Raw genomic sequence first — 20637 nt, 5'->3', positions numbered from 1 at the left:
TGCTAAATAAAAGTATGCTGAATTAAACTAAACGATGAAGAAAAAATATATTACATCCTTCATCAGTAGCCACAGAGAACTTTCCTCTTCCCTGTTTATACTAAATTACCAAATCCTAAAAATTCAGAAATTTTACAGGTGAAGAATCTGAGGACTAGACAATTCTATGATCTGCCTATCTTCACACAGTTAATTAGTGTCTGGAATAAAGGTCTACAAGTCTCACTTCATTTTTCTACTTTCCCAGGTTGCCTGTCTGCGAGTAAGTTACAAGTTTGAATAAAGTTTTGACTTTGGAGTAATTCAGTGTTATTAGTTATAAAGATATTTTCATTAGCTATTCTACCACCATTAACCAACACAGTATCTAATTTCTATGTTACTTTGATGATTTAGAATTGGACATGCATATCAACCTAATAAATACTATCTCATATAAGTTTAAGGAAAGGTGGAGTTACAGGAATAAGTGTTTCTCAAAATCACTCTTAACGGTCTCTCACTCCCAGTCTGTTTGTGGCTTTTTAAAACACAGGCTTTTTTTTTTTTTTTTAAAGCACAACTGCTATCATTTCTCATCTGATAGCACTGCTGTGGAATAGGCAAAAATATCCTTATTTTCAGATGAAGAAAATAAATCTCAGAGATACTAAGTGACTACTAAACAATACACAGAACTATGACTTAACCCAGGTCTACGGATTTTGCATAGAAAGCATTGTATTTTTCAATAGAAGTTCTTCTTTTTTGCCATTATCATTTTTCTATGTAGACTGTCATAATGATACATGTGACTGTGGGGGTTTAGTATCTAATCCACTTCGCTTTTAATAGTTTTAAGGAGATTTGAAATATCAAGAATGAGGCAGATAAAAGTGGTGACATTTTCCATGAAAAGATATGAATTAAAAGAATGTGTGCTGTGTTATGATTTGTATATCTGGGAATGTTAAAAGATCCTGGCAGTAATTCTACTTATAAAGAGGGAGCCAACAACTAAATTTGAATTTTCACTTAGTGTTCTCTTAAGTAACAAGCACACAGAATAAGAAACAAGGTTTTGACAGATATAAACGTATACTGTGTTCACCTTTAAAATGAGTATATATGGCTTTCAATTGGCCTGAAAGACACTAATGGCGTTTGTGAGAAGATCTTATTCCTATAAACTACTATCCTTAAGTATTTATAAAACATAGTTACTAGATTGATATGCTAAGTATTGGGCATTCAATTATGGTCCATGATAATTATTATTATAATAACAGTTATCATAAAAGTAGTATTTCATTTTTATTACATTTTCTTTCTCTGGACAATAGACTTATTTTTCAGTAAAAAGAAAAACAGCTGACAAATACCACACATGTAAATACGTGAATGAAGGAAGAACACAATTACATTTTTAAACAAAATATATAGATGCTATGAACTCTTTTTTTTTCTCTCTCTCTTTCCATGATTATAGTTCTTTTAGTGAATGCCCATTAGGTGCTGAAAGAGTTATTTCTATATGCATGGCAGTATGTTATTTTTTCTTTCAGTTAAATATTTAGACACAGCTCTTCAGTTTAGTGATATGACGACAAGAGACCAGAGATATCTTTTACACCAAATACACCACTGTATAATGACTTTGTAATTTTGCTTAGATATTCTGGGGACACTATTGCCAAATGATTATGTCTAATAGATACTCACCAAACAATGGTAAAAGTTAAAAAAAAAATCTAACGTCAGCAGCTGGTAGAGGTTTAGTAGAGTAGCAATTAGCACACATTCTGGCCTTATAAAAATAATCAGAATAAAACCTGCAAAATTTACCAAAAAGTGGGCTCTACTAAAATTTCCTGTTTATGTTGCTATAATTAGGATTTTGTAGGTAAAGCAAAATGGTAGTATTGGATATAAACAAGATAAAATGATAATAGTTTTTGGTATCCAGTTATAGAAAACAGCCAAATTATATTTATATTCAGTCTGATTAGAGAGAAAGAAATACATTTTATTATTTAAATTATGTACCACTAAAGTTAGATTAAATTTTAAAGCATAAATCTCCAAATATTGATATCTAAAAAGTCAATCCAAATTTATGACTAAGGAACAAGCTTGCCCTTTCTTTTCCTCCTTCTTAAAAAAAAATCTCACTTTCTCACTCTTTAACAAAAGAAACAGTATATTGGTATTCTAAAAATTCTTCATTTGTATAATGATTTTCTAAACTCAGATTCATTTTGGTCTTTCCCCTGTTTATGCTCTTTACCTTTTTAAATATCATATATACATATTATTTCAGAGCATAAACCAAAAGATTTTACCCTTGTAGATTTCACAGATTTAGATAGATTGTAAGAGGCTAGGAAAAGAATGTACTTACGTCTCCTATATTAAATAAATTGAAGCATTCCTCATAGATGTGTATCTTAAAAGAAGTTGGGCCTATGAAGCTGCTAAAATGATTTTTATAGTGACATTGACTCATGAGCCAAATGGTGACTGGATAACATGCTAATTTTACTCCTGTAAATGGGGACACATGAAATGAGACTCACAGACTTGGAAGAAAGAATGGAGAGAATGCCATCAACAGGCACTGAAGTCTTCTCTCTAGTATGAATGGTATGATTTTTTTTAAGTTTAAAAGAGAAGGAAAATTCTTCCTGTCCGATATTGCCAATATAATTATATAACTTCTCAGTTGTTACTTTATGAAATCATGTAAAGTGTGTTAAAAGTTTCTGAGTAGTTTACTATGTGCTTAGGCCTTGGTTTACATTAGTGTTTCTGGAGCATTTTGGTCTCAGATATCCACTACATTCTCAAAAAAAGAAAACACTAGTGAGCTTTTGTTTATGTAGTTATACCTGCTAATATTTATCATGTGAGAAATTAAAACTGAAAAATTTTAAAATATTAATCCACTTAAAAATATAAATAAGCCCATTACATGTTTCCATAAATAATATATTTTTAATGAAATGAGAGATATTTTCCAAAGCAAAGAAAAAAAAATAGTGTCAAGAATGGCAGTGTTTTACATTTTGCAATTCTCTGGCTTAATCTTGTAAATGTCTAGCTTTATAAAAGACATCTGGTTTCTCATATCTGCTTCTACATTCAATCTGTCTCAATATGTTGTTTTAGTTGAAGTATATGAGGAAAATCTGGACTCACACAGATTTTTTAGTTGGAAATGTGAGGAGAGTTTTAATAGCCTTTACAGATGATTGTGGATTTTTTTTTTTTTGCAATGTGAAATCTACAACCATATCAATATGCTTTCTATTCTCTGTTTTATTAAAATCTACTGTCTACTACCTTGCACTTTAAATGGATCTTCTGCTTATGCATATATTCATATATATTTTAATATCAAGCATTGGTCATTTGGAAGATATTCGTTCACTGGGTATGCAAAAATTCCAAATGGTACTGCATTATATAGTATCACATTTGTTAGTAACACTACCTATCTCATCAGAAAAGTCTTTAAGGATTGGGAAACTGATAAGTTCACAGGGGCAGATAAGAAGTTTTCCAAAATTGTGATTATTGTTTGAAAGCTCAGATTTAATCATTGCCAACAGATACAGCTGGATTTTGCTTCCCTTGAAGCGACAAACTCATTTTGTTCACTTTCAAGAAAATCTCTGCCAAATATCCAAGTTTGAAAAACCACAGTTTGCCTGTCAGTTGTTCTTTCAAGTAAAAATGGTGACTTATGAAAAAGTGGCTAGTTCAGTTCTCAACCCCAGTAGTCACCCAAGTACTTGACTTGAGACAACCATCCACTTTGGTACCTGGCAGAAGTGCTTCATGTGACTTCCTAGTTCATAACGAAGATGTTAAGCAGATCTGTACTCAAGGGACAAGATTTGACATAATAACATTTTTTTACCGCTTCATCAAGTATATCTGTAGGTAAATCTAGCATTTTAAAAATATTAACTTTGAGCGTGTGATGGTGAAGAATACCAGGGTTAGAGTAGAGTTTGGTGTTGCTGACTGGATTAATGCTGAGGTGCCAGCAGTTTTTCCCACCATGCTTCTGCACCGTTCATGCAAATGTTAGCCAAGTAAAAAAGGCAAATATCATCAGTTTTATTATGAAAATTATTTTGAATTTGTGAACCCGATGAAAGTATCTCAGAGACTGACTGAAAGGGGTTGGGGGACCTGCAGGAGTCCAGGGACCAAATTTTGAGAATTGTTGATATTATAGTAACAGGAAACTGTCTGATCAACACAATAGATTACAGAAGGAAACTCTTTGGTAAAGAATTTAACTAAGCAAATTTTTGATTCCTAAAATATTCTGGAGATAACAGCTGCTCTGTTTCCAGGCCAAGTACTATCCATCTTTTACTCTTTACTTTTCCTGTTATAATTCCTTCTTGTTTATGTAATTCAGGCTTACGAATCTAGTAGCTTATTTCCAAAAAACAACCCCCTTAATCTCACAAATCACAGGGCTTCACACTAAGTGTGGAGCTGAGAACAAAGTTCTAGAACTCGAAGCTACATCAATTCCCTTTTTCCTTGAATTGAGCTAGTCACACTTTGGAGTGAATGACAGCAAAGAAGAAATAAAAACCACAGCCCTATTAATAGCCACAGTTTTAAAAATTCTACAGAAGTTTCCTCTGTTAAGGCATAATTATAATTCCTGCACCTGGTGATGGTGTCATCATGCTTCATGTTCTAGAGTATTATTTAGTATAACAAGAACAGGTACTACATTTCTGAAGGGTTGGATAGTGTCTCATCAAAAGCATACTGCCAAGAAACAATCTTATATACTGAGTTATATCACACAGAGAGACGGTAATTTTTATTAACCAGGTGAAGTCAAATCCTTTTTTATTCTGAATCCAAGGCTCTGACATTTCTATCACAAAAACATTGCTAGAATGAATTCAGTCGAATATGAAGAAAAAACAATGTCTTTTGCTGGTTTTCACAATAAGATTTTGACTAATGCTATTAGACATGGTATCCCATCGGCCTTGGTCGAAGGAAGTTCTTTACTTTCTCCCTGATTTTCAGTGTATATTAAATATTCTCAGGTTCAAAGTTTCAATATTTGATACTAATGATTATTCTTCTCAATATTTTCTCTACTCATCAATTCATCTCTGATCCCAGTGATGTGATCATTGTTATCCTTATGTCTTCATTCAAGGTTTTATATATAGATATCTACCTAGATATATAATATCTCTATCTATCTATCTATCTATCTATCTACCTATCTATCTATCTGGATAGACATAGATATATATTTCCTTTTTTGACAGGGGCACATTTTCACATTGGTTTTGTAAACTCAAATCTAGTCATCTGTATCATTACTTAAATCCTCTGAAACTTCCTTTAGCTCAGATTCAAATCTTTTTTTTTCCTTTCCACAATGCTTAAAAAATCAAAACTTTGTAATGAGACATCTAAGCCTAAAATTGTTACAAAGCCAGAAGTACAGGCTATATTCCCTTAGAAAATAATTTCACTGTTTAATTAGGCAACAGGTGACCTCAAAGCTACTTATAAATCCCTTTGTTCATTTCTAGCTGACCTCTTCACCATCTCTAACAACAGCAATTTCTTTATTTTTCTGTGCTTCCTCAGTCTTATTTATATTTCAAATTCTTTCAAATCTTTATTCTCCAAGAAAATCTTGCCTAATGACTTTATGAAGAAGATCAAGGTCATCCTACATAATTTCTTCAATTCCTCTTTCTTTATCCTCACATCGAAATTGTCCATCTCTAAGAGTTCTTTTGCCCAACATTAATACCTGACTGGTGCTTTTGATTCTATCTTCTCTTCCATTATCGGAGTTCCTTCAGTTCTGCCCTCTGCTTCTTTTCCCTATTTTTTCAATGCCTATAAAATTGCTTACATCTTCCCTGTTATAAAATATATTTCACCTTTTAACTCTGTATGTTCTTAAAGACATCTGTTTTACTTTCATCTACTCCCAAACTTAGAGGAAAAGAGGTAGATACTAATTTTTCCTGCTTCCTCTATTTTTATTTTCTTTGCATTTTGACTTACGCATTTATTAAAATTGCTTTCACAAAGAAAAACCATTACAGATCAACAACAAAATTCAAGGTTTTTCACAATAATCACATATATAAAATTGTATACAGCATTTTACATCACTATTTCTCTCTTCTTGAAATGTTTTTCTCCTTTAGCTACCAAAGTTAGTGTTCTTGATTTGCCCATAATCTTTTTCTTGTATTTATTCTTGCTTTTTCCTCCGCTTACCTCTTAAATAATATTTATTCTTTTTGTTGTTCTTTTTCCTCCGCTTACCTCTTAAATAATATTTATTCTTTTTGTTGTTCTTTTTGTTGTTTTCCTCCGCTTACCTCTTAAATAATATTTATTCTTTATGTTCTGTTTGATAATCTCTTTTACCCCCATAGTCTTAACTGCATCTGTATATAGATGACTATCAAATCTATAATTTGGCGGGGCCTGATATTTTTCTCAAGTATAGACTGAGAAATTTTTTAAGATTTTATTTATTTATTTATTTATTGTGCATGCAGGCATGAGCAGGGATAGGGACAAGGGGAGAGAATCTGAAGCAGACTCCCCGCTGAGCAGTGGGCCCAAGGTAGGGCTGGATCTCACCACTGGGAGATCATGACCCAAACCAAACTCAAGAGTCAGACGCTTAACCCACTGAGCCACCCAGGTGCCCCTAGCTTGAGATTTTTTATTGCCTACTGAATATTCCAACATGATTGTCCTAAAAAACTCAAATTCAGTTAAGTTCAAAACAGATTCTCTTTGCTGTATCTCCACCTCCACCCCCAAACTATTCATTATTCTCATTATTTTAGTGTATATTACCACTATTTTCTCAGGCACTTATGTTAGAAATCTTAGAATTGTCTCCGATACTCCATCCCAAAAATTAGTCACCTCTTAGCTTTATATCTAATCATTTCTCAAACCTCGTTCTTTTAATTCTATCTATTCAATGTCTATTTTATATTCTTCATTTCCATTCTTTTTTCTGGTCACTGGTTTCATCATCTCTTTCTTGACTGCTGAAATTATATGCTAACTACTTACTTAAGTAAATGTATTCTTCTCCAACCTACCCTTTACACTATCACCAGACTAAATTTATAAAACATAAAATACTCAAAAATCTTCGGTGGCTCCTGGGAACCCACCAAACATGGTTCAGGTTTTTTGGCATGGCCTTCTAGAATTTGAAACCATCTTACTTTACTAATATCTTTCCCTAAACTATCTCTCTCATGCATACTAAGGTTCACTCATAGTTAACATTTGCAATATATCTTCTATTGGCTTTCTAATGCTGTTTTCTCAACCTAGAATACCCTTCTCTCCCAATGACAACAAAATCCTACTCATCTCTCTAGCTGAATTTATAAACTACACCCTCTTCCCATCTCCAGGTATAATGAATAACTTTTTTAGAGTGTTCATTTAATTTGGCACTGTGCAAGAATTAATTATTTTCCTGTTGCTCTTCTCTTCTATTTTCCTTGAGATTTGGGTCTTTAATTTTTTAGTATCTTACAGAGGTTGGCATGGGATTTTCTATGTTGTTCATAAATCTATAAAAAGCATTTTGTAGATTTGTTTTTAATTATCTTACTCCTTATTGGTTAAGTAAATTTGTCAAGGTTATACCATTGTTAATAGTAAAGGTTGTCTGAGAAAGTGTGTTTCCTTATTTTTATTCAGTTATTTTCCTGTGTTGAAGACTTTTCATCAATTTAGGGAGGTGAACTATAATCATTTCCTCTAATATACTTTTTCTTCTATATATTCTTAATAACAGGATTTTTTTTTTTAAATAACAGCAACAAAAAGCACTCTAAAATTCTGAGTAATCTATTTTCACTGTACTGAGGCCTACCTCTTTTTAGGGGTGTTCTTAAATAAAATATATATAATTAAGTAGCAAATTAATGCATGGAATGATTTGTTCTGTCCTTCTCTTGTTAGAGCTTTTTACATCACTTATTTAATATTTCAAGGGGTTTATAAATCATTTATCTGCTAATCTTTGCAACATCCCTGCTGAGACAGTCAATTAGCTGAAGAAGTACTGCTGGTTGGCAAGTGATAAGTAATATTACTTGCACTTTACAGATGAAGAAACTAAAGCAGAGAAAGGTTAATCGACTTGACCATGTCTTACACAGTCTGTGGTAGTACTGATGTTAGAATGGGAGCCTGGGGTTATTCACATCAAAATTATACAAGCATTAAAAGCCTGGGACTGGGGCTGTTCTTTGTTATATAATACTTTCTAAATCCTTTGTCTTATCTTCTTTTCTGGGTCTGTATGATTCTAAGGAGGATAGATACTTTCAAAATCTATACCTTCTCATTGAACTAAGACTACTTTTTTCTATATCAAGTAAATATTTAGTTTTTGAAAGGATGTTAGAACACAGACACATTTCAGAATAATTCACTATTAACTTTTCCATCTTTAAAATAACAATAAATGGTCAAATCAAGCTCAGTAGTTATGTCTGGTCTGCTCCAAGTTGTAACAATGACCATAAGGATAATGAAACAGTTATTGTTTACTAACGCGTTATCAATAACCAAATATTGACTGTATGCCGGATTCCACACTAAACAGTATGAGAATTATATAATTTAAATTTCTCAACAATGCTATCAAATAGGTATTCTCATTATCTCACTTTTAAAGATGAAATAAATAACAAGAATTTGGAAACATTAAGTCATGAAACTAGTAGGTGGTTTAACCACTTACAAAACCAGCTGCCATTTTCCAACATTTGTTTTGGAGCATACTAAACCAATCTTCTTTTGATTGTTTGTCAGCAGTATTTCTTTTTCAGTATGTAAGAAATTCACAGACTGTTTTAAGACATTATAGGATGATATTTTATTGACATCCCTACAGTACCTGGCTTTTTAGTATTATCATCTGATATACAACGTAACTGACACCACCATCTCTTCCTTAATTTCTAGAAACACTTTGCATTCCAACACCCACAGATCTGGTGTACTCATCCAGGTGATGGTCCCCATCTTTAGACGCCTCAGTGAGGGCTGTTCAGCCCGTGAGAGTAAAAGCACACTCACCAGGGACTAGGAATTTGAGAAGGATTTACTAAACTGACACTTCAAAAAAAAATGGTTTCAAAATATGAAAAAAAAAATCTGCAAAACTGAGATAAAAACTTGTTTAATTAATTTTTTCAAACACTATTATCTGTACAACTCATCAACTGCTACGTTGCTCAACTCTCATAGTTATCTATAAATTACATGGCCTATGTGATATGGATACATTTTAATACATCTGATAAGATGTCATGTAAAGCTTCCAAAAGTGCAGTTGCCTAGGACTGAGGAAGGTTTAAAAATGATCCTGCTCACAGTGAACTAGAAGTGACTTTAGTAGGAGGCTGAGGCAGAGATGCTGGGCCTAGAGAGTGAAAGAGCAGGCATGCATTGGAGAGAGCTGTCTGATATAGAAGGGCCAGGAATTTGTGACTTATCAAGTGGGAAACATGAAGGTAGAGCACCCTTCAGTGAGAATCCTGGGATTGCTTCTAGATCTGTAACTTGGATGAATAATAAGATGGCATTTTTGGGTGAAAGCTAAAGGAAAAGCAGCAGCAGAAAAAAGTCTAAGAATGGCCCTTTAACATTTCACAGTGTCACATTTAAAGTAAATCTGGCATTCTTTTCTTTTCTCAATGAATGAGACTGCATTAATTGAAAACACACATTCACACACATACTAATATCTGCTCTTCTGCAATCAAGTATTTTCTGCATAATGTCTATCTATTCCAATTGAAATAGTGCGTAAGCACTCCAATATGCCTCTTTTCAGCCAAAAAGAAAAACAGTTGCTATGATTATGTTTTCACATATTTTAATATATGTATCATCATTGCCAATTATCTGCTTTGCAGATACAAGTTTTCTATATAATATTTAATATTCCCCTTTATTGAAAATATCATTGTTCAGGGGCACCTCGGTGGCTCAGTCGGTTAAGTGTCTGCCTATGGCTCAGGTCCTGATCCTGGGGTCCTGGGATTGAGCCCCCTGTCAGGCTCCCTGCTCAGCGGGAATCTGCTCCTCCCTTTCCCTCTGTCCCTGCCCCCAACTTGTTGCTCTCTCTCTCTGTCTCAAATAAATAAAATCTTTGAAAAAAAAATGAAAATGTCATTGTTCAGTATGTTTTTCATGTTTATGATATGTCTGAATGTTAGAATTACTGATTAATCTCTTTATTAATGGAATGATCTTCAGCACAATGTTTAATACTCTTTCTCAGCCATCATTATATTTTGAGATTTCCCATACATCACTTCCTATGGGATTTTTCAGATTTTTCAGGCTTTTTGAAGTCCAGTAGGATAGGCTCCAGAAAGAAAAAGGAATGCTGAAGAACAGCAACATAAATTAAATAACTACTTTAAGAAATTAAAAATGTACTCATCTAGCCATTGAGAAGTATATATGAATATTTACATCATATATACTAGCTATATAAATAATAATGTTAAAATGAGATCATCACAAAGCAAACTATATTAAAATATGAATTTTAAAATGTGGTAAAATCACTATTAATAAGCAGCTTTTTATGGTGAGAAGACAAGCTGTTACTCTGAAAAACATCATGGCATTTTATAGGTTGTCAAAATCACTTTGCTATCAATAGCGAGCATCTCTGTTATTAACTCTATTATCAGTATTGGAAATTATCATTATGACACAATTTCATTATTAGGAATATTTAAGAAACATTTAAAGTGGTAAACACTGATTTTAATAAATATAAAAACAACTTATATTGATGAAGTTACAATAAACTAAACTTTTACTAAACTTTTAAGTTACAATAAAATAAACTTTTAATAAATCAAAAGAACTCAAAATAGAGATATTTCATTGACCAAAGTATAAACTACTTGAGGGTGGAGAGTTTCTATTTTTCTTGTTTGTCCTCCAAATTTCAGAAAAGGGTTATAAGTACAGTGCAGGATACTAAGTAAATATTTAACAAATAGCATTTTTTGAATTCATTACGTTTGTGGTACAAATTAGGATTTCTTTTGTACTGACATAACTAGATTTTTATTTCAGCACTATGAATTATTAATGTCTTTACTTAATTTCCATAATGTCTATGTCAACCAAACTTATTCGAGTGACAATTAGAAGACCGACTACATGCCTATCCTATCTTCTAGGCTTCCGTTTTTGCATATCACTTCATTAATTCACACCAACTTTTGGTATTTTTATAGCATAGCTAAAGAGTATAAAAAAACATAGAAGCATTTGCCAAAGAACTCTAAATAAAACAGGCCTGAGAAGACAAATGCCATATGATTTTACTCAAATGTGGAATCTGAAAAACAAAACGAATAAATAAGCAAACAAAAAGCAGAATCAGACCTATAAATAGAACAAACTGATAGTTGCGGGGGTGGGTGGGCAAAATGGGTGAAGGGGACTGGGAGATACAGGCTTCCAGTTAGAATGAGAAAGTCACAGGAATAAAAGGCACAGCAGAGGGAACATAGTCAATGATACTGTAATAGCTTTGTATGGTGACAAATGGTGGCTACACTTGTGGTGAGCAGAGCATAATGTGTACAGATATTGAATCACAATGTTGTACACCTGAAACTAATGTAACACTGTATATCAACTGTACTCAAATTAAAAAAAAAAACTGATCTCAGATATGAAATTAGAGCCATGCTTGCTTATACTTCCATCTAAGTGCTTTAGCTGAAGCAAGGCCTTCAATCCTGCTACAAGTATAAATCACCTAGGATGGCTTTTAAACTTACCAATGGCTGGCCCCACTATCGTATCTGATTTTTATCTAGATGACAATAATCATTTTTTGATTGAAAACTTTATTTCATTGTTTGCAAAGGCAGCACAACAGTTGACAGGAAATGTGTTTGTATGTGTGTTTGTGCACACACACACAATCCCTAGTGCTTTTAAAATTATGGGACAGGGTTAATCATAAATATTCAGCTAAATTCCACTTATCAGCTTATTAAAGTGCAAGGAAGCAGGGAAAATAATTCAAAGACAAGTCTTTTGTTTTTTGTTAAAAAACAAAAAGTCTTGTAGAAATCTTTAGGAAATTAATACAAAATGGTGGAACACAAAAAATCTTGTTGTTTTGTTTACTCCCTAGTCTACGGCAATGCAAACAACAGAAGTTAATCTGGAGTTTAAATTAAGTTAGGCTATATTGTGTTAAGTATAGACAATAGCCAAATGTTAACTTGCCATTAATTTTTTCCAAACAAATCACATCTTTGTTCTCTTCCTTCTCTCTCTATCTCCCTTTAAGTTATATCAACTGTACTGTTTACCATGTTGCCCCTAACACTTACCTCCTCTACTAGAATACGTTTCCGTACTCATTACTATTCAATAACTCAACAGTAAAAAATCGTAAATGCAGGCCGAGGCATTTCAAGGAGGAAAGAAAAATGTCCTTCTATATTTTTAACAGAAAAAAAGCAGTTCAAAATAAGTTATAAAACAAAATTTTTGAAATTTAGTTATAGCTAAATTTTGCAGTTAGTTATCATCCCTCTTGAAGAAACAAGATGGGTAAAGCATAGAAGGAACGTGTTGTTGAGGGCAATGAAAATAAGCAGGTATTATAAGCTACTACATGCCATCCATGTTCAATGGATTTAGAAGACAGAGGTTTGAATGCCATCATTATTACTTGTTTTACCATTTGATGCTGGGAAAAATATTGAATTTCTTAGGCTTCAGTTTTCATGCCTTCAAAATGTGGGTTCCCAAACTAGGAAAATACTTCAAAGCTTTTCTAGGCCTAAAAGTCACTGACTTTAGTGTCCATGTGCCCTCTACAAAGGCCAAGTTTTCACAAAAGACAGCATATTTCTAAAAGCTTTTAGAGAAAGAAAAAGCTATATTTAGAGAGTCTGTACAGTGTCCATGGGTGTTCTCCAGTCTTACTACTGTTTTTAGCCGGATGTAGAACAGTAGGACAACAAGTTTGCTTTAACTAATAACTGCCCAGATTTCTTGGACTTAAAAGATAAGTTTTTCATTATTTCAAATATTGACTTAGGAAATTGTTGAAAACAAGAATTGTTTTAATTTATTTACTGCATTGGCCCACTATTACATGGCCTGACCCAAAACGTGACTTACAAGGTTGCATTTTGGTTTGGACATGCAGTCTTTATCCTTCTGTTTCATTATAGACTTCTTAGAGAATAAACATGTGCAACAGTTTGAGTCCCTGAGTAAGAGTGTTCCTTACAGTTTTTCGTTTTGTTGTTTTGTTTATGAATTTCAGGCTGATTTACTCCAATTTGAATGCAGGTAGGAATTTATAAATTTCTCAAGATCCTATTTTCATTCTTATGACTCTTGTTGATTTTATTTTAATACAAAGAAGACTATCAGATTCACAGACATTTGATAGAGTAAAAAACAAAAGAAAACACACACAGCATTAGGAAAAAACCCAAAAACCTCAAATGGAAAATGATATAACTGGCAGAAGTTTATGATGTTAGTAAGAGATATGAGCACAAACAGACTCAGAAGCAGACTACCATTGTAAACTTTTAAATATGCTAGTCTCCAGGAGGGGGGTTACCTGAATTCAGTAGTTCTACTTTTTGTTATAGATGTTTAAAACACATCTTGCACATGTGTACCGACATTAAAAATAAATGTTCATGTAAGTGCTGTTCATAATATGTCCAAAACAACCCAAATTTCATCAACAGAGTAATAAATGTATTTTCTTATATTTACAATGAAATATTATATAGTAGTAAAAATTAATGAACACTAACACAACATGGATGAACCTTAGAAACATAACATTCAGTGAAAAAAAGCAAGCACAGAAAATATGAAATCAATTTTATAAAAGTCAATAATAAGCAAAATCACATATATAGTTAAAAAACCTACATAAAAATTAAGTGAATGTTGAACATAAAACCAAGTCAGTTATTTATTTGATGAAAGCAGGAAGATGGGATCAGGGTACAGCACAATGATTCAGCAGTCTAGTTCTTAGTTTTAGTGGTGTGTTTGTAGTTTACTTTATTATTATATCTCATAACTTAATATATTTGAATATATTCTTTTTGTGTATTAAGTATTATACAATAGTATTTTTAAAGTTAAAATCTCCAGGGTGCTTGGGTGGCTCAGTCAGTAAAGGGTCTGACTTTGGCTCAGGTCATGATCGCAGGCTCCTGGGATCAAGCCCCATGATGGGCTCCCTGCTTACTGGGGAGTCAGCTTCTTCTGCCCTTCCCCCCCAAGCTCGTGCTCTCTCTCTCACTCTCTGTCTGAAATAAAATCTTAAAAAAAAAAAAAGTTAAAATCCCCTACATACCAAAGATAACCCCTAGTCATTAATTATAGAGAAGAGAGTCAGCTTTGACACACATATATTTTTACTCATTAATCTTTTAAAGTTGAAATCATTCAACTGTGAAAGTTTTCCCTCTTCATATGAGAACTTTATTTTCCATAAAGAGACCTCCTACTTTGGGATAATTTGTTGTCCCAGTCCTGTGGCTGCCTAGGAATTTTAAAAATAACTGATAACTACAATCTCCTGACCCAAGAGAATACAGAAAGGATGGAGTGGCAGAGGTAATCTTATACATTACTGATAAATACATACAAAGACAAAAATGTTACAAAGCTATTTTCCCATCTAGCAACTTAGTTTTTATTAGTAAGTACATAAAAGAACAAAATAATAAAATACGAGCAGATTTCCTCTTATTTTGCTATTCCAGGATGCTATTTTAGACTGTTACTTCATCTTCATATCTGAGAAAGAGAGACAGAGACAGACACAGTGTGTGCGTGTGTGTATTTGGTTTTGTGGAAGCTGCATTATTCAAAAATTTACATTTCTTTCTTTAATTAAATGGTTTTTGTTGTCCCTTGGGAATGCAAAAGAGAGCAACAGCAGATTACAGAGAAATAGCTGATGCAGTATTATGGCTATACCTGTGGAAAAGTATAAATAACTTTAGAATTCAATGATTCTGAAACTGTCCTTACCTTGTCATTATAAAAATGCTCCAAAACTCATGTTTTGCAAATAATGTGGCACAAAAGTTTATCAGGCGATTTTCTATCCTTATGTGAGTCATGTAATAGTATGTCTAATGTAGGTACTACACCTAAATGTAATGGGATGATATGTAAATGATTAAAACTAGATAGATTCTCTACAAAGCTGTAGTAGTCAAAACAGTATGGTACTGGCACAAAAATAGACATATATCAGTGGAACAGAACAGAGAGCCCAGAAGTAAACCCACACTTTTTGGTCAGTTAATCTTTGACAAGAATATGCAATGGGAAAAACACTGTCTCTTCAAGAAATGGTGCTGGGAATTGGACAGCTAGCTACATGTAAAAAAATGAAACTGGACCACTTTCTTGTACCATATACAAAAATAAACTCAAAATGGATTACAGACCTAAATGTGAGACCTGAAACCATAAGAATTCTAGAAGAGAACACAGGCAGTAATTTCTCCAACAGCTGCAGCAACACTTTTCTAGATATGTCTCCTAAGGCAATGGAACAAAAGCAAAAATAAACTATTGGAACTACATCAAAATAAAAAGCTGCACAGCAAAGGAAACCATCACCAAAACAAATAGGCAACGTACTGAATGGGAGAAGATATTTGCAAATGATATATCAGCAAAGGGTTAATATCCAAAATATATATATACAAAGAACTTATACAACTCAATACCAAAAAACAACAATCCAATCAAAAAATGGGCAGAGGACTAAATAGATATTTTTCCAAAGAAGACACACAGATGGCCAACAGACACGTGAAAAGATATTCAACATCATAATCATCAGGGAAGTGTAAATCAAAACCACAATAAGCTATCACCTTACACTTGTCAGAATAGCTAAAATAAAAGACAAGAAATCACAGGTGTTGGTGAGGATGTGGAGAAAAAGGAATCCTTGTGCACTGTTGGTGGAAATGTAAATTGGTACAGCCACTGTGGATATCAGTATGGAGGATCCTCAAAAAATTAAAAATAGAAACACCACATGATCTAATAATTCCACTACTGGGTATTTACCTAAAGAAAACAAAAACACTAATTTGAAAAGATGTGCACCCTATGTTTATTGCATCGTTTTTTTCAATAACCAATTATGGAAGCAACCTAAGTATCCATCAATAGACGAATGAATAAGAAAGATGCAGCATGCACACACTAAGGAATATTACACAATTATCAAAAAGGATGAGATCATGCCATTTGAGACACAATGGATGGACCTAGAGGGTAGTATGTTAAGTGAAATAAATCAGACTGAGAAAGACAAATACCATATGATTTCACTCAGAAGTGGAATCTAAAAAAACAAAACAAATAAACAAGCAAACAAAAAGCAGAATCAGAACTATAAATACATAGAACAAATGATGATTGCCAGAGGGAAGGGTGGTGAGGGGGTGGGCAAAATGGATGAAGGGGAGTGGGAGATACAGACTTCCAGTTATGAGATGAATAAGTCACAGGAATTAAAAGCTCAGCATAGGGAATATAGTCAATGATATTGTAACAGTATTGTATGGTGATGGATGGTAGCTACACTTGTGGTGAGCATAGGGTAACATACAGAGATGTCGAATCACCATGTTGTACACCATGTTGTGAAACTAATGTAACATTGTCAACTATACTAAAAAAGAATTTTAAACCAGATAAACTCCAGCTATATCACCAGTGTGAGATCTAGCTAGGCTTTCATCTCATGGATACTTTTGCCATAGATCTCACAAACATGCGGTCTGTGTTGGTCTTATAATTATCCTTAGAATTACAGGGATGGATCCATTCTTTGAACAAACTTTATTGCTTATATTCCATGTGACAGTTACAGTGCTGGGTCCTGAGAATACAGAAGTCAACACACAAGGAAATACAAGGATAAACCACATTTTCTAACATGTTAACTTTTTACATTCATTCATCCATAAGCCATTCCCCTGGGGTCTTACATTGAGTACTGAGCAGGGATCAAGTGGTGTACTAAATACTGAGTATAGGCCCTGATTTTGATGTCACTATTGCCTTTTGTCTTGCCATATAATGAGACATCTTTATTATCCTTTTGTCTTAAGTTTTTATCTCCAACTGTGCTAATGAAAAATAAAATTGTTAGTGGGATTTTGACATGCATACGTAAATAAGGTCCTCTTTCCCATGCCCCATTTTCCTCCCTTTTAACTCCCTATGTGCACTCACTTTTTGCCAAGACCAAAAATGATGTGCCCCAACAAGAACCAAGCTGATTTCTTCACAACACTGATTGGAGCTGCTCTTCACTTCAAAGACTACTTTATGTCATCATGGCCATTAATTATAATAAGCAACTAGAAGATCATGAAGACAACGTAGAAAATGATTTGTCTTAGGAGAAAGTAACAAAAAGATTAATCTGCCGCTCCACATGTCTAACCTCCTAGGATTAAGCCAGTCACCAAGATCACTATGTGTACTAGGCAACAACAAGCTAAAAATGGAAAAAAACATCATACTGTTATTGTATTCATTTCCCTCCAAGGTACTCTCTGATAAACACCACAACCGCCAAGGGAATTGCAAACAGCTTCCTTGTACGTTATATATCTTTTTCCAAGTAGTTATATCCAGCCATTGGCACACTTTATTTAAGGTGGTTCAATGTGTGAGATTAAGTGTTCCTACCTGATTGGAAACCTTCTTATCCTTAATTCATTGGCTATACTTGATTTTCGTGGATCACACCTTCAGACTTCTACCAGAAACTGTTCCTTTGGGAAAACCAGGCCTTCCAGAAACTCAAGAAACTGAAATGGAGACAGCAAGAGAAAGGGACATTATCTACACTTAAAGATCTCAATTTTAAAATTTTAAGTACATGTCCACATCTAGATCTCCTAAACAGTATAATAACTTAAGGGAAATTCACAGTTTATAAGTTTGAATACTCACAAATGAACATATTATGACAAGAGTACAGGTTTAATTTGGGGCCTTCAAGCCAAGCAGGAAAAAAAAAAAAAAAAAAAGCCATTATCCTTTGTCCATTACAACACAAAAGGCAAAAAAAGGCAAGTTTTCTTTTCTTTAAAATTTACTTCCTTCCTTTAGTCTTCATCTAGATCTTTAGTAAATTATTAATTTGACTAAACTTAATTATTCATAAAATAAACATAGAAACTTAAAAGAAATATATTTCAAAGAGACTTTTAATATGTAATATCCACCGCACACATGCCCCATGAGCTTGTCTTTTCAAGCACTGATGTACACAAAAGTGTCCGTGTCTCAGGGGAAGCATACACACACACATCTCTTTTTGTGATGGCGTGGTAGGGAGAGAATAAATCTATTGACTGCTGGTCAGTGATTTAGAAAAATAGAAATTAACGTAAAAGGAAAGACTGCAAGTAAAGAAATAAAGTCCTGAAACTGTGCTTCCAAAATAGTAATAGCAGTTTTCTGAGTAGTTGAGGAAGCAGTCTCCTCAAATTATAGTCACACCTGTTACTGACCATCTGCCCATAAATTCCACAGCATCATTAATGGAAAACAAATGGCACTATATTACCTTCCCTTTATCCATTGGCCATTCTCATATGAATTATTTTTCTCTTCAAAGTCATGTTCTTTCCTATATGTTTACATTAGGATCTAGGAAGAGTGCCATGCCGTGGTACTTTTACAGTGATGGCTCTGCAAGGAGCACTGGATTATTAAGAGGATATACATTGTTGAAAATGTTTTAGGTTGAGTTCCCTTAGAATCAGAACCTGAGAAGAGAATTTGAATGCAAATTGTTTATCTGGGAGGTAGTCCCAGGAAACTCAGAGGTGGAATGGAAACTGAGAGTAGAGGGATGGAAGGAGGCCAATAGTGGTGCATTACTGAACAGATTACTCTGGGGGGACTATTGTCAGTCCTTCCGGGAAGTTCCGTGAGACTACAGAGCATGACTCGGAGTTACCCCAATAATGGGTGAGAAACATGAAGTACTCATCTTCCAACCCTCCTCTGTCATGGTTGAAAACCACACCCAGATATATTAGCTCTTGGACACTTCTGGCCTGCCCTAAAGTAGATAATTACAGGTAACAGCATGATTCTATCAGTCTATACTGCAATAATGAGTGCTGAGAGAGTTATGACAGAAGCACTGTCATCATCTGATACAATGGGGACAGTGGGTATTAATGACTAGCTTGCAAGTCCAAGTGGAAAACCTTAAGTCCTTGGGTTAATGGTTTTACTTTGAGGAATTTAAGCACTGATGTATCAGTAACAATTTCCTTTATTAAATCTTTATTAAATCTAAGATCCTAACGATGTGGTAAACAAAGGCAGAGAAAAATTATTAAATTTCCTTACTACCTATAGCCCATTGACAAGTCCTTGAAACAGGCGGAGTGACATTTCTCTAGGGACTCAACTGCCTGGATGTTGACACTTTGATAAGGGCAAAAGGCAATTCTAGCCCAATCCCCTCCCCCCCTGCCAAAGATCCTATAAGCCTACTCTAACACATAAAAATTCTTTTGGAAACTTCCTTTATCTCTACCCTCCAAGATACATGTTGGCAATCATCCCCCAAGCATATGGCCTATCGATATACATCTGAAGGTCTCATGACTGAGGTTTTATTAGACAGTAATAAATGAACTTTTCCCAACAATAGCTAGTCCCCTCAAGGTCCTTGAAACCTTGCTTCCAAAATTCCTTAGAGACCTACGCTAGCCCTAACCCCCTCCCAACTTGAAAGTATATAATGGTCCACTCCTCACGATCCAGTGCATCTCTTTCTGCCCATGGGTCCTGTCCCTGTGCTTTAATAAAATCATGTTTTTGCACCAAAGACATCTCAAGATTGTTGGCCATTGTCTTCAAGCCCTAACGTTCTTTCCTACATCACTAAGTGTCCAATCTTTTTGGGAAACTGGGTATCTTTGATAGATTTTCAAAAAGTGAAATGACTTAAGATTTCAAGTTGACCATTCCATTCATTCAACAAATATTTACTGAACTCCTAAAGTATGCCATGGGTTTACTAGGCACCAGTGTTACCATTATAAAAGCATTACCTTACCATCTGGAATTCAATGTATTGGGACACTCAGATAAGTAAATCCATAATTACAATACAAATTATTACAGAGTGTTATGGGAAGACACAGCAGGACCTTAATTCGTGCTGTGGACAGTGGTATGTGAGGAGTATCAGCAGGGTTTTCTGTAGAAGGCAGTACTTGAGATGGATATGTAACATGAATGAGTGAATTTTTGAAGCAAAGAAAAGAGAAATTCATAGTAGCAAGAAAAAGAATAGCTAAGGATTAGACCAGAAAATAGTTCCATATACAATCAGTATAAAGAGTGCTCACTGGAGTACAAGAAAGAAGATAAGGGAGAGTCTTAGAAGCCAGACCAGGAGTGGTCTAGGTATATTACTAAATGCCCTGGTCTGAATGTCTGAGTCCTCCCCAAATTCATATGTTAAAATCC

The 20637-nt window shown here is 34.0% G+C and overlaps 1 protein-coding gene and 1 long non-coding RNA gene across 6 annotated transcripts in view; one reads left to right on the top strand and one right to left on the bottom strand.

Moving 5' to 3' along the window:
- LOC113253026 (uncharacterized) overlaps positions 1–20637 on the top strand; it is a 257794-nt gene that overhangs the window by 56653 nt on the left and 180504 nt on the right. The window lies entirely within an intron of this gene.
- Positions 1–20637, bottom strand: part of PKIA (cAMP-dependent protein kinase inhibitor alpha) — a 90066-nt gene that overhangs the window by 11136 nt on the left and 58293 nt on the right. Inside the window, exon 2 of one of the 5 annotated variants that reach the window (XM_026495850.4) lies at positions 17824–17945. The exons of 1 other annotated variant lie outside the window; for it this stretch is intronic. Coding sequence is in view for 2 of the 4 variants with exons in the window: in XM_044382730.3 (XP_044238665.1) it covers positions 2381–2485 (105 nt within the window). In the remaining 2 variants the exon portion in view is untranslated. Of the gene's footprint in view, positions 1–2380; positions 2528–17361; positions 17473–17823; positions 17946–20637 lie in introns of those variants that run through there. 3 more of the 5 variants (XM_044382733.3, XM_044382730.3, XM_057308127.1) reach the window with 3 other exon arrangements.

Source organism: Ursus arctos, unplaced genomic scaffold, assembly GCF_023065955.2.
Source record: "Ursus arctos isolate Adak ecotype North America unplaced genomic scaffold, UrsArc2.0 scaffold_6, whole genome shotgun sequence".
Lineage (NCBI taxonomy): Eukaryota > Metazoa > Chordata > Mammalia > Carnivora > Ursidae > Ursus > Ursus arctos.
Note: the sequence above shows the minus strand (reverse complement) of the source record. Positions and strands in the feature narration are given on the sequence as shown.